Here is a 14,614-nt window from a genome sequence, read left to right as displayed (position 1 = left end):
TATCACAAAAAAATACTTTAACATTTTATATTAGCGGAGACCAAAATAAAGACGTATGGAATTATTTACAATATTAAATTGTGTTCATTGCAGGCTATAAAATAATTGGTAAAATCTACCAAAAATGCCTAAAAATCACTCTATTTATTCTTTAGTGAGTAAAACAGGGTAAAATCGTTGAATTTTTTAAGGGAACCTTGAATTTTTTTCTTTTAAAACAGTTATTTTATTGAAATTCGTAGAGTAATTTAAATTTTTTAGTATATTATAAAATAAACATCTCGTTTAGAAGAAATCTTGCTACCAAACAGTTTTTTATTTATCAAGATATAATTTACCTTTTGTTCATTATAGAATAAATAAAGACATTTCAAGGCACTTTTTGTAGACTGTAACAATTGTTTTATAGATTGCAATGAATAAACTTTGATATTGTGAATAATTCTATAAGTTTTTAATCTTTCCTCCGCTAATATAGAATGTTAAATATATTCAAAATTCATAACGATTTCCAAAGATTTCAAGAATTGCAAAGATTTTAACAAGGATGTAGTACACCACATTTAAAAGATTTCAAAACAATGAAAGATTTTAAACGACTTCAAATTTTTTTGAAGATTCCAAAAGATTTCACAAAGATTTCAAATATTCCAGTGATTTCAAAAGATTATAAGAATGCTGCAGATTTCAAAAAGTACACCAGATTTGAAAATTTAAAAATACTTCAAAGATTAAAGAAAGATTCCACAAATATTTAATCAAGATTTCAGAATTTTTTAGAAGATTTCAAAAGATTTCAAAATTGTTAGAAGATTTCAACAGATTTTAAACACATTTTGAATGTTTCAATGATTTCAAACAAATACAAAAGGTTTCAGAAAGATTTCACAAATATTTTTGAAAGTTCATAAGGATTTCAAAAGATTTCAAAGAAACTACACTAGATTTTAAAGATTTGAATACATTTAAAAGATTAAAGAAATATTTCAAATATTTCATACAGATTTAAAATATTTTCAAAGATTTTATACAGATTTCAAATAATTTCAAAGATTTCAAGGATTTCAAAGATTTTTCAAAAATGTTAAGATTCCACAGGATTTCTCAAAGATTTTACAGAAATTTCAAGATTTTGAATACTTCAAAAGATTTCAAAACATTTTAAAGATATAAATTACGTCAAAGACTTTACAAAGATTAAAAAATATTCCCGCAGATTGTTGGCCAATAATAAATTAATTGGCTCATTCTTTAAATTTATAACAAACGGTTATTTTATTATTTGACGTAAAAAAGGAGACCTGGAAAAACTTGATTTCTTGACCTAGAAAACCTGGAAAGGACCTTGAATTTTGTTCCTAAGAATCACTAGACACCCTGTAAAAAAATAATTATATCTTGATAAATAAAGTACGTTTCAGTAGTAGCCACCACTCTTAATGAAAAAATATCGTAAAAATTGCCCAAATCGATTGTGGAAATCCAAAATGGTCTTAAAATACTAATTTTAACATGCCAAAAAATATATAAAAAATCAAAACAAATTCACTTGTGGTTGCTCTTATACACACTAAAAAAGAAGATATGCTGTATGGGGAGACAAAATGCGTATTTTAAGACTTGTTTGGATTTCCATAATCTCTTAAGGCAATTTTTATGATTTTTTTTCTTTGAATTTTTGACCTGAAAAGATGAATTCTCAACAAAAAATTGCGATAGTTGATATTTAAACCAAAAGAGATAAAATTGCATTTAAAAAAAAATAGCTTTAAACCAAAAAGACGAATTTCAACAAAGATGGATTTTTCAGACATGAAAGAAAATTGTTGTGTCTAATTTGTTAAAAAGTCAAGTCAAAAGACGAATTTTCTGTACAAAAATTGAATTTTCAACCATCAGATATAAATTTTCAGCCAAAAAATTAATTTTCAACAAAATAGTTAAATTTGAAACCAAAGAAATAAATTTTCAATAAATCAGTTTAACTTTAAACACGCAGTTGAATTTTCAATTAGAAAAATCAATTTTCAACAAAATAGTTAAAATTTCAACCAGAGATGAATTTTCAACTAAAAATAGAAATATTTAAAAAAGTGTTTTCTTAGCAAAGTGGTTCAACCGAAATTCAAACAAAATACTTGAGTCCTTAAGCAAAAAAGATTAATTTAAAACAAAATAGTTACGTTTTTATCCAAGAAAGACGAAATTTCTAGTAATGCAGATGACTTTTTAAATGAAAAAGATCAAGTAAAAACAAAATAGAATTTCCATCGAAAAAAGATTTTAGTTTCACTTTTCAATATCAAAATCGGAGTAAAAAAATTTCTAGGAAGTTGAATTTTCAATCGAACAGTTGCATTTTGATTAAAAAAATGCAATTTTACGTTGAAGTTGAAGTCGAATTTTCAACCGAACAGTTAAATTTTGATCTAAAAAAGATGCAATTTGACTGAAAGAGATGGATTTTTAAATTAAAAAGCCAAATTTTCCAAAAATAGTAAAATTGTTATAAAAACAAAATATTTCAGTTAACTTCCCAATACCAAAATAAAAATTTAAAACAAAAAGTAAATTTTCTACGAAAATGTTTGAATTTTCAAAATCCAAAGGGAGGAATTTTCAACAAGACAGTTTATTTTTTGACCAAAAAGTATGATTGACAAAATTGTTGCATTTTCAGCCAAACAGTTGCATTTTATCCAAGAAAGATGTAATTTCTACTAAAATAGTTGAATTTTTTAATTAAAAAGACCAATTTGAAAATAGTTGCATTTTCATTCATAAAAGATTTCAGCTGACTTTTTAACACCAATATATGGATTTTTTCGAAAAGTAAATTTCTTACGAAAGTAGTTGAAATTTCAACCCAAAAAACCACTTCGATTTTTTTTATTTTATTTTACGAAATCACCTTTGCTTGAAGAGCGTTCAATTTTCTCCATGACATCACTAGCTTCGCAATCGGATGAGTGCACTGTTCCAAAACGGCTTTGCTTGTTGAAATCTTCCTCTTTTTTTGCAAACCTAAGATCTGATCAATTTTATTATACAAACTGAAAATTATGAAACTTTTTTTTATAAAATATACAATATTTTTGTAAATTACTAACTTGAGCGACGTTCGTAGAGGACATAAAGTTAAACTTTCTGCCAGCGAGAAAAAATGCCTTTTCTTCTAAAAGAGACATTTCTTTTTTAATCACGTCCGATAGCTCCTGTAAGGCTACAAGATTTATACCCAAACCTCTTAATTCCATGCGAGCTAATACTGAAATCACTTGCATCTCAAGTTCTGAAAAATATTGAAATTTCAGGCACAAACATTTATATTAATTCATGACTTTCATATTTTAAACATCCTTGAACACAATAGAGGAAAAAGTTGCAAAGTAAGTGCATTTTTAAATTGATACTTACATTTTTAACTAAAAATGTCAATTTTAACAAAAAATTAAATAGTTGAATTTTCAGTTGAAAAAAAAAATTAACAAAAAAACGTATTTTTAACAAGATAGTTCAATATTCAACCTGAATGATGAATTTTCAAACTAAAATTATGAATATTTATCTCCAACAGTTAAATTTTAAACCAAAAAGATGAGTTTTAAACTAAAACAATGAGTATTTAACTGATATAGTTGAATTTTAAACAACGAAAATTACTTTAGACTAAAAAAGATAAATTGACAAAAAAAACTAAAATATTTAAGTTTTAAATTATAAAAATGAATATTCAACCGAACAGATGACTTTTTAACTAAAACTATGGAATATACAATTGCATTAATCTAAATTTTCAGTTAAAAAATTACTTTCCACAACAAAAACCAAAAATAGTTACATTTCCAAACAAAGTGAGAAATTTTCAACTAAAATTGTAAATCTTTAACTGGAATAGTTGAATGTGAAACCAGAAAGATTACTTTTTAACTAAAATGATGAATCTTGAACTAGACTAATTGAATTTTTGAACAAAAAGATCAATTTTCAACCAAATAAGAGTATTTTCCACCAAAAAATACGATTTTGCAACAGAAGAAGATAATTTTCAACTCAAAATTGAATAATTACATTTTTAGTCAAAAAATGAGTGCACAACCAAAGAGATAAATTTTTTAATAATTTATGGATTATTCCACAGGAATAATATTTGCACTTTCAGTAAAAAAATTCCTTTTCGTTCATAGAAAAAACGAGTTTTCAATCACATAGCTCATCTGTCAACTGAACAAATGAATTTTAATTTGAAATGAAGAATCTTCAGCCAAAATAAATATATTTTTAGCAAAACGGTTTAACTTTCAACCAAATATTCTTTTTTATTTTCAGTCTAAAAGATGAATTTTCAACTAAAATGATAAATATTAAAATGAAATACTTTAATCTTTAACTGAAGTGAAATAATTTTTAAACAAGAAGATTAGCTTTCAAAGAAAAAGATAATTTTCTACTAAAAAATCGATTTTTTAACAAAACACGTAGATTTTCAACGAAATAGTTGAATTTTGTTTTTAAAAAAAATCATCCAAATTATTAAATTTTGAACTAGAAAAGATCAATTCTCAATCAAAAATTGAACAGCCAGCGTATAAAGTATATAGATATGATATATTTAAAATGTACCAAATCAGATCTAAGGAACGTTACATTGTTTAAATTATATGATAAGCTCTATTTTTTAATTATTAACAAGAAAGCGGTAATTTTGGGGATTTTCATGGTAAGATTGTTAAATAAATTATAATTTAACTTTTCTAAATCGACCAAAATTATTTAAACGATGAAAACGTGAATTTTATTCCGATCAGAAATAAATGCCTGGTGTTTTAAATAAATTCCCGGTCATTTCCTGTGTTTTTCCAGGTCAATAAAATTCTTGGTCATTTCCCGGCTTTCCGGCCAAGTCGATACCCTGAATTTATAAACACTCAACTGTAATTTTAAAATAATAAAGATAATACAAACCTTTAAACGTCTGCAATAAAGTTGAACTCTTCTCCTCAATATTTTTCATAAGCACTTCCGTAATCTGCCATGTAAGTAAAGCTTCTCTTGTTGACTCATTTTCCGTATATTGAGAATTATCATCAATTACACTACGATTTTCATAATAATTATGTGCATCTGGATAATATTTCTCCACCTAAAAACATTTATAAAAATAAAACTAACACAGCAAATATATTCTAATCTTTCTAAATAATCTCATTACCAAAAATCTCATATTTTTTGCACTTTCGTCTGAATTCAGTATCCAATCCGCAACAGCAGGATCAAGAAATTTACAAGTTGGAACAATTCCACAACATTTGTACAACAACTTGTAAGTCTTTTTTGCTAAATAACACCTCACATTGATCGTAGAATTCGTCAAGACTTCGTTCAGAAGTTCCAGCCTTTCTTTAAGAGGAACTTTCATTTCTAAAAAAAAGTAATTCATAAAAACATGTAACTCTCGAAACACTAAAATAAAAACAAATTAAAACAAACCTGGAAAATTTACGAGTGGAATATAATAAAGTGCATCATATCCCCAGGAAATGGAAGCCCCGCAAATCTTTTTATCCCCACAAACGAATTTTACAGGCTTGGATTTTTTATCTTCATCGTTCTTCCCGCCAAGAATTTTCGCACCAATAGTCATCTTTTTTTCTGTGAATGGCTCACACTCTAAAGCAAAAGAAATTTCGGTTCGTTTTAACAATTTTTGTTTCAAGAGATTGAGCATCTTTTTGCTAATTATGACACTCGCAGATTTCCATTTTTGTTCATTTTCAATTTTCTGTTTGAGATCGCTGCGAACAGAAGTTTCTCCTTCAGAAAATACAAGACTTTCAAAACTAGATTGATGATCTAAGCTACTTCTGACTAATTTCTCGTTTGAGATTCTTTTTGGATTGTCTCCTTGAATTTTGCTAGAACCTGGTTTACTTGTTTGATGAGAAACTTTCATTTTCTTCGGAGGTGCAAACATATCATCAGAATCCGATTGATTAGAAGCTACAGAAACTCTCCGAGCTTTATAAGTCTCAACACTCGCAATCGGAGATCCTTCAGCTCCGGAATATTTTGTCTTCTCTATCAATTTCCTTTTTTTTATCAAATTTTCTTTATTCCCAGAATTACTTTCGCTATTTTTAATTCGCTTTCCCCCCTCTGAGCTGCTAGTTTTCTCATTAACCTGTACATTATCCCAGGAATCTGAATTCCAACCAGAAAGACTTTCGCTTTTCAATTTATGATCTCGAGACACTTTGGTTTTTGTTATTTCTAAGTCGTTGGTGTTGACATTCAATTTCATTGGTGGCAAATTTTCTGAGATATTGGCTAGCAAATAGTCTGATGTTCCCATCTGAGAATTTTCTTTAACAGAATTTCCTTTGGAAAGACTTTTAGAATATCCCTTCGAATTGTCTTTAGATTTTTTAAAAATTTTAGGCACTTTACTCAATTCGAACTCCGAAGCGTTAATTCCGGATAAAATTTCTTTAGACTTGTCATTTTTGTGCGTCATTTCAAAGTCAGAAACGTTTATTCCTGAAAGGTAATTTTTATTTCCTTCCTCAGGCTCATTTCTTTTTGCAGTTTCTTTGACTTCTCTCCCTGAAATTTCTTTAGGTTGAGGAATATTCATTGAAGAACTGAAATCAAATACAGAAGCTCGTATTTCCGAAACATTTTCTTTCGGAGTTGAATTTTGGACACCAGAATCAGGTTTTAAAGGTGCAGTAAATTCGAAATCAGAGAGACGAATTCCTGAAAGTCCTACATTTTCCTCGTTTAAATTAACTTGATTCGGATCAGCTTCATTTTGTCTCAAATCATTTTCGATATTCGCGCTTAATTCTTTTACTTCCGGCTCCTCTGATTCTTTCTTTACTGTGAAATTTACATCGAAATCTGCAGTTGTAAACATATCCTCTATCGTTCCCGTCTTTCTGTTCTCGATTATTTCCGCATTTTTCGAAACTTCCTGGACCTGATTGTTTGTTAAATTGGCCTCGGTCCATCCACTTGATATTTTTCTTGATAAATTCGACATTTCGAAATCGGAAAGACGCAGAGAACCTAAAACATTTTGCTCCAAAGCACTGCAATTATTTGCAGAGCATTCGCTATCGAATAAATTCGGACTCTTCGAAAACTCCTTTTCGTTTTCGTTTGATTCTTCGTCGAATGCCTCGATATTCAACAATACTTCCTCCAAAGCAATTTCCGTCTCCTTATCGATATTCTCGTAAACACTTTTCTGAGAAAACGTTAAATTATTTGATGAAAATTTGAGTGATTCCATATTTTGCGCATCCTCTGTTGAGAGATCAAGTAAACTTGATTGCTTTGATGTTCTGCTGATTTCTGCTTCGACGTTTGTTTTATCCTGTGTTTTTTGAGAAGGCTTAGTTATCTCAATAGTCAGTCCACGTTTGCTCCTGGAACTATTCTTGTCTTTTTTCGACTTATTTAATTTTTTGGGGAGGTTTGAATCACTTTGGGTTTTGGTGACCAAATTCTGGGTTCCTTGGACTTCATCTTCTTCGTCTTCATTAACCTCTAGGACATTTTCTGATTCGGCAGGTTCTAAAGGTTCCTCTTTTATAATTTCGGAACGTTGAGAAGTAATGGAAGTATTTTGTCGAGAGAGATTTGAGTTAGTAGTCTTTCCGTTTGTTGGCCCCCACTGTACTTCGTGAACTCCCAATTCATTCTATAATATTTTATTTTAAATTAGTTTAATCGATTTCTGGACAATAATATAAGGGGGCGTTCAAAAAATACGTCGCACTGTCAGGCGTGAGTGGTTTTAATATGTGAAATAACACATGTGAAATATAAATGTAACAATTTTTTTAATACTTGAGAAAATAAAAAGTAGGGATTTTTTTTTACCTCACAAGTAAAGCGTCTAACAAATACTTTTCAAGAAACTTCCCCTTTTTCGCTTCTCGCCTTTTCGCATAAATGCGAAATAAATAAATATAACTCAATAATTAATTAATTAATTAAACAGTCTAATATTATATTTCTGGTTCAGAATTTGTTTATTTTGGTTAAAATTTCTACAATTTGAGTAAATATTTAATTATTTTGTTGAAAATTTGCTATCTCTCAGTTGAAAATTCAACTACTTAGTTGAAAGTTGAACTAATTTATTAAAAATTCAATTGGTTAAAGATTGAACTATTTCGTTGAAAAGTCGTTGTTTCTTTCTGTTGAAAATCAATTTTTTTACTGAAAATTTAACTATTTTCTAATTGGTTACAAATTATTTGTTTTTAGTTAAAAATACAGCTATTAAACTTTTTTATTGAAAATTCATCTTTTTTGGTTGAACATTCTACTACTTAGATGAAAGTTGAACTACTTTGTGAAAAATTAATTTTTTTGTGTTGAAAATAAATTTTTTTAAGTGCAAATTGAACTAAATATTCCATGTTTGGTTGAAAGACGATCTTTTTAATTAAAATTCAACAATTTGGCGTAAAGATTCAACTATTTTGTTAAATATTCATCTTTTTGGTTGAAAATTCTATCATTTTCGCAGAAAAGTCGACTATTTGGTTGAAAATGCAACTGTTTTATTAATAATTATTCTTTTTTGGTTAAATTCGCCTGTTTTTTATTTAAAAATCAAATTTTATTTTTGATTAAGTATACATTTTTTTAATTGAGCATTTAACGAATTGGTTGAAAGTTTAACTGATTCTTTAAAGATTTGACTATTCGGTTGAAAATTGACTGTTTGGTTGAAAATAAACTTTTTGGTTCAAAATTCAGTCATAAATTTTTCTCTCATCATTAAAAAATCTTTTTGGATTGATAATTCAACACTTTATTGAAAATCCTTCGTTTTTGCTTCAAAATTCATTTCTTGTGGTCAATTTTTTTCTTCCTTGTAACTGTCTAATTAAAAAATGATCGTTTTTGGTTGAGAATTAAACTATTTTCTTGGAAATTCGTATGTTTCGTTTGAATTCAAGTGTTTTTTATATCAAATGAAAATATTTCTTGGTTGAAGTATCAACGATTACATTTTTCGTTGAGAATTAATCTTTTTGGATTGCAAATTTATCTACTTGTATGAAAAAAATAACTTTTTTGTTAAAAATTGATTCCCTTTGTTGAAGATTCATCATTTTAGTAGAAAATTAAAATATTTTGTTAAAAATGTAATTTATTTGTGAAAAATTAAAATATTTTATTAAAAATTTAATTATTTTGTTGAAATTCAGCTATTTGGTTGTAAATGCAACTGTTTTTTGGTACAAGTTTGATCTTTTTTGTTTAAAAATTGGACCATTTGTTTGTAAATTTATTTCTATAGGTTGGAACTTCAACTATTTAGTTAAAAATTTAATTATTTTGTTGAAAATTCGCCCCTTTTGCTTAAACGTTTAATTATTTTGTTATAAATGCAATTGTCAGGATGGTAAATAATTGTTATTGTTGAAAATTCATCTTTGTAAGTCGAAACTTCACTTATGTGGTCAAACGTCTAATTATTTTAATGAAAATTTAATTACTGTGTTGAAAATTCAAGTACTTTGTTAAAAAGGTTTTTTTTTTAAATTCAACTGTTTCGTTGAAAATTTCTCTTTTTGGATTGAAAATTAATATTTCTTGTTTGGAAATTCAACTGTCTTAAAAAAATTCGTCTCTCTGGTTTCAAGATCGACTATTTAATTGAAAATACAACTGTCTGTGGTTCAAGTTCATTCTTTTTTGTTTTCAAATTGGACCATTTGATTAAAAATTCAACTATTTCATTGCATACATAACTGATTTAAAATTAATTTATTGTTGTTCAAAATTAAACTACTTGGCTGGAAAATCACAGTTCCTAGTCGTATGTGTATCATCTTGGGTTTCAAAGTAAATTGTTGTCTCAAAAATTCGATTTTTCAGCTCAAAAATTCAACGCTTTCGTTGAAAGTTTGCGTCTTTTGGAAGAAAATGAATCTTCTGTGGTTAAAACTTGAACTATTTTGATTAAAATGAAATATATTTCGACTTGAAATAGTACCTATGCATTAATCTTATTTAAAGTAACTTATGATCGTGCAAATTCACACAATTTCTAGTTTTTTGAGAGAATTTTGTGTGGAAAAAGTGTTCAAAAATAACTCGACATAGTTTTTGAACAGCCCCTGAGGTTACTGATATAATTTTTAATTTTTATTTCAAAATTTAATTTGAAATAAGGATTCAGCGTTCAGTTTTTACTAACTTGGAGGAGAGATCTGGCTTCTTGAATTAAAAGCACAGCAGCTTGTCGAGTTGTAAGTCCATCTTTTCCTGTTATAAAGGTGGTTCTTACTTTATTTTGTCTGGCAAGTTCAAACTGACATTCTCCATTGTGTTCCTTTCCACTGAAATATTCAGATTGTTTCAATTTTCATTTATTTTAAGTATTTTTAATAATTTTGGATAATTTTTTGTTAACAAGGAATGTTTTGGACAAGTACCTTTCAAAAGGGAGAGCTTTATGCAAAGCTCGTTCGATATCAAGTTCGTCGGCTACAGCCAATTCGACAACACTCGTTATTCCTGCTTTATAAAGACTTCTTGCCCGAAGCCCATTTAGACTTGGAAGTCTCAACAAGTCCATTAAATCCCTGCCCACACCAAATTGCAGACGTGTTTGAAATTGAGCTACTAGTAATTCCATACAACTCCAATTTAACTGCTTGCAGAAACTGGTTATCATACCTTCAAAGATAATATAATATTATGTATTAAATTTCAGATTATTAAGTCTGACCGTCATGGCGGAACTCTAGGGGGCACAGGAGACAATGCCCCCCCCTCAGAAATCGACCAGGGAGGGGCAGAATAACGATTTGCCCTCCTCTGAAATCGAATGATTAAATTCATCAGATCTTTTGAATTTTTCCAAAATCTGCCTGAAATCTTTGCCAAATATTTTAAATCATTGTAAAATCTTTGGGAAGTCATGGAAATGTTTTTCGATTATTTGTAATCTTTGGGAAATCATTAAAATATTTGTGAAATTGTTGAAATCTTTGAAGTACGTGACATCTTTTAAATGTATCCGAAATGTTGCGAAATATGTCAAATATTTTATAAATATATGATAATGTTTTTCAAATTATTGAAATCTTTGTGAAATCTCTTTAATATATCAAAAATATATGTGAAATATTTTACATCTTCGAAATATTTGAGAAATCATTGAAATCTTTATAAAATATTTTTAAACATTATTTAATTCTTGAAATCTTTGATAAATCATTGAATTCCGAGAAATCTTTTAAATCTATCCGAAATCTTTGCGAAGTCTTTAAAATCTTTGTGATACTAGGCAGTCTGATAAGTACCTGAAAATTCTAAGAGATGGCATTAGTATTCACTAATGTGGAAAAATCTGAGTTTCGAGTTTTGATCAAACACTACTATCTTCGCAAGAAAACGATATCCGAGACCAAGGCCAAGCTGGATAAGCATTACCCGGACTCACTACACCAGAAAATGTCGAAAAAATCCATGATATGATGTTGAATGATCCCAAAGTGAAATTGAGAGAGGTAGCTAATGCTGTAAGCATATCATTGGAACGTGTGGGCAATATCGTGCATTCAGTTTTGGGCATGAAGAAGCTCTGCGCGCGATGGGTGCCGCGTTTGCTCACAGTGGTTCAAAAACGAATTCGTGTGACAACTTCCCAGCAGAATTTGGCATTATTTTCGCGTAAGCCGACCGAGTTTTTGCGCCGAATCATAACCATGGATGAAACCTGGATCCACTACTACACTCCTGAGTCAACGCAACAGGCAAAACAGTGGGTTCCACCGGGCCAAAGTGCTCCGAAGCGTCCAAAAACGCAACAATGGGTCGGAAAGGTTATGGCCTCCGTATTTTGGGATGCACATGGCATATGTTGAAAAATAAAACCGACTTTGGCCAAAAAAACGTCTCCGTGTTTCATTTTTCAGGGACTTATCAGACTGCCTAGTATCTTTGAGGAATCATTGAAGTCCGTGTATCCCTTTAAATATGCCCGAAATCTTTGCAAAATATTAAAAATATATTATAAATATTTAATAATATTCCTAAAATGATTAAAATCTGTGTGAAAACTTACAAATCTATCCGAAATATTTATGGCATATTTGAAATCTTTGGGAAATCATTGAAATCTTTATAAAATATTTAAAATCATTTTTAAATTGTTGACATTTTTGGGAAATTGTCAAAGTCTGTCAACTTTTTCAAATCTTTACGAAATCTTTGCGAAACCTTAAAAATCTTTGTGTGTTCTTTGAGAAATAATTACAATCTTTTCTAAATCTTTCTGAAATATTTCAATATTTCATTTGTGAAATTATTGAAATCTTTGGGAAATCATTGCTGTCTCTGTAAAATCTTTTAAATCTATCCGAAATCTTTGCGAAGCCTTTAAAACCTTTATGATATCTTTGAGAAATCATTGAAGTCCGTGAATTCCTTTTTTTTGTCCGAAATCTTTGAAAAAATTTAAAAATATTTGATAAATATTTGATAATATTTCTAAATTGATTAAAATCTTTATGAAAGCTTTAAATCTACCCGAAATCTTAGTTAAATATTTGAAATCTTTAGGAAATCATCGAAGTCTGTCAACTCTTTTAAATCTATCCGAAATATTTGTGAAATCTTTAAAATATTTGCAATATCTTTGGGAAATAATTACAATCTTTTCTAAATCTTTCTGAAATATTTGAAATATTTTTGAAACCTTTGGTAATATTTGTGAAATTATTGAAATCTTTGGGAAATCATTGATGTCTTTGTAAAAATTTTTTAAGCCATCCCAAATCTTTTTGAAATATTTGAAATCTTTGTGAAATCTTTGGAAAATCATTGAAATCTTGAAAAAATATTTTAAAAATTTTTCATATTTTTAAAATTGTTGAAATCTTTGGGAAACCATTGAAGTCTTTGTGAAATATTTTTAAACGATCTGAAGTATTTGCGAAATATGTGAAATCTTTGTGAAATGCTTAAAAAATCATAAAAATATTTCTGAAGAATTTGAAATATTTGATAATTTTGTGAAATTCTTTACATCTATCCAAATTATTCGAAATCTTTGAAATATTTTAACATCATATTTGTGAAATTATTGAAATCTTTGGGAAATCATTGATGTCTTTGTAAAATTTTTTTAATCTATCCAAAATTTTTGCGACATATTTGAAACCTTTTATATCGTTAGGAAATATTTCAAATCTTTCTAAAATCCTTGGAAGCCTTTGCGAAGAAATTTTGGAAATATTTTTGAAATATTTGAGAAATTATTGAAATCTTTGGCAATATGAATTTTATACCTGTATTATGATTTATTCTTTACTATTTATTGTTAATTTAATATTATCTATGCACAATTTATATTTAGTATAATATTATTATACTATTTATAAAATGTGTCATTAAATAGTACAAGTTTATTCTCCTGCCCCCCTCCCCACTAGAAAAAAAGGCTTCGCCGCTTCTGGCTTCTAGGATGTTTTTGATTAAAATATCAACGACAAAGAAAATTTACCTGCATAAGTCGAAGACGACTGTTGTAAGCTTTGTAGCAATCCACGACCGCATCCAAACTTTTTGCAGACTCTGTAAAGAGGAATTTCCCTCACGAGTTCGTAAAGTGCAAGTGCAGTGTAAAATCTTCTGTGGATGTTCAGCTGTAAGGGAAAAATTATTATTATTACACCATTAAGACATTTCCCTTTCGGGGTAGACGTGACTCACTCGGAAGGGGAAAGGAGTAGTGTGTGGAAGGGATAGAGAATTTTCAGATTGATCCAGAATTCTCGTGTTATTTAAGTAAATAACACGTTCGTTCCGCAACACTGCTCCGACCCAGGTTGCTGATCAATCTGATCAATCAATGCGAAGAACCTCACGAAGTCGTTATGTAAGGTTCCCCACGTGGGTCCATTAGTGGCCAAGGTCTTTTGTTTCAGGCGTCATTCACTCTACTGACACTCTTTTTATTAACTATTTGCCGCCATACTTTCCTGTCCTGGCATACTTCTCTAGCTTCTTTTATGTCCATGCATTTTTTCATGCAGACTCTCGTGTTTCTGTGACTTCTTATGTCTCTTCTAACTAGGGTCTCATTCACACATTCTGTCCATTCTTTCCGTGGTCTACCTCTAGGCATGCTGCCATTTACTTTACCTTGATACACTTGTTTCGTTAGCCGTTCATTTGGCATTCTCTCAACATGTTTGAACCATCTTAACCGATTTCTTTCCCATGTGTCTACTAGCGTCTCTTCTGCACCACATTCTTTTAGAATTATCTCGTTACTTACTTTGTCCATTAGGGATTTCCCGCTTATTATGCGCATGAATCTCATGTCAATTGCGTTAATTTTACTCTTATCTTTTTCTTGCTAAGTCCATGTCTCGCTACCGTATAGTACAGTCGGTACAAATATAGAATTATGTATTGCCATTTTAGCTTTATTTAATATATATTTTTACTTCTGATAAGGGGACCTGCTCTTCCAATAACCTTCTTACCTTCATTTATTCGTCTATCTAATTCCTCATCTATCTTCCCGTCCCTAGAAAATAAGCTACCAAGGTATACGAACTTATCAACTTGT

The 14,614-nt window shown here is 29.1% G+C and overlaps 1 protein-coding gene across 1 annotated transcript in view; it reads right to left on the bottom strand.

Annotated features, from left to right (window-relative positions):
* Positions 1 to 14,614, bottom strand: part of LOC117181944 (DNA polymerase theta) — a 42,260-nt gene that overhangs the window by 4,926 nt on the left and 22,720 nt on the right. Inside the window, exons 10-17 of the mRNA XM_033374971.1 lie at positions 13,541 to 13,682; positions 10,464 to 10,707; positions 10,226 to 10,367; positions 5,491 to 7,705; positions 5,213 to 5,421; positions 4,966 to 5,143; positions 3,111 to 3,292; positions 2,912 to 3,031 (exon numbers count right to left, since the gene is read on the bottom strand). Coding sequence (XP_033230862.1) covers positions 2,912 to 3,031; positions 3,111 to 3,292; positions 4,966 to 5,143; positions 5,213 to 5,421; positions 5,491 to 7,705; positions 10,226 to 10,367; positions 10,464 to 10,707; positions 13,541 to 13,682 — 3,432 coding nt within the window. The remainder of the gene's footprint in view (positions 1 to 2,911; positions 3,032 to 3,110; positions 3,293 to 4,965; positions 5,144 to 5,212; positions 5,422 to 5,490; positions 7,706 to 10,225; positions 10,368 to 10,463; positions 10,708 to 13,540; positions 13,683 to 14,614) is intronic.

Source organism: Belonocnema kinseyi, chromosome 10 (genome assembly GCF_010883055.1).
Source record: "Belonocnema kinseyi isolate 2016_QV_RU_SX_M_011 chromosome 10, B_treatae_v1, whole genome shotgun sequence".
Taxonomy (NCBI): domain Eukaryota; kingdom Metazoa; phylum Arthropoda; class Insecta; order Hymenoptera; family Cynipidae; genus Belonocnema; species Belonocnema kinseyi.
The sequence above is the reverse complement of the archived record's forward strand: the minus strand, read 5'-3'. Positions and strand labels throughout refer to the sequence as shown.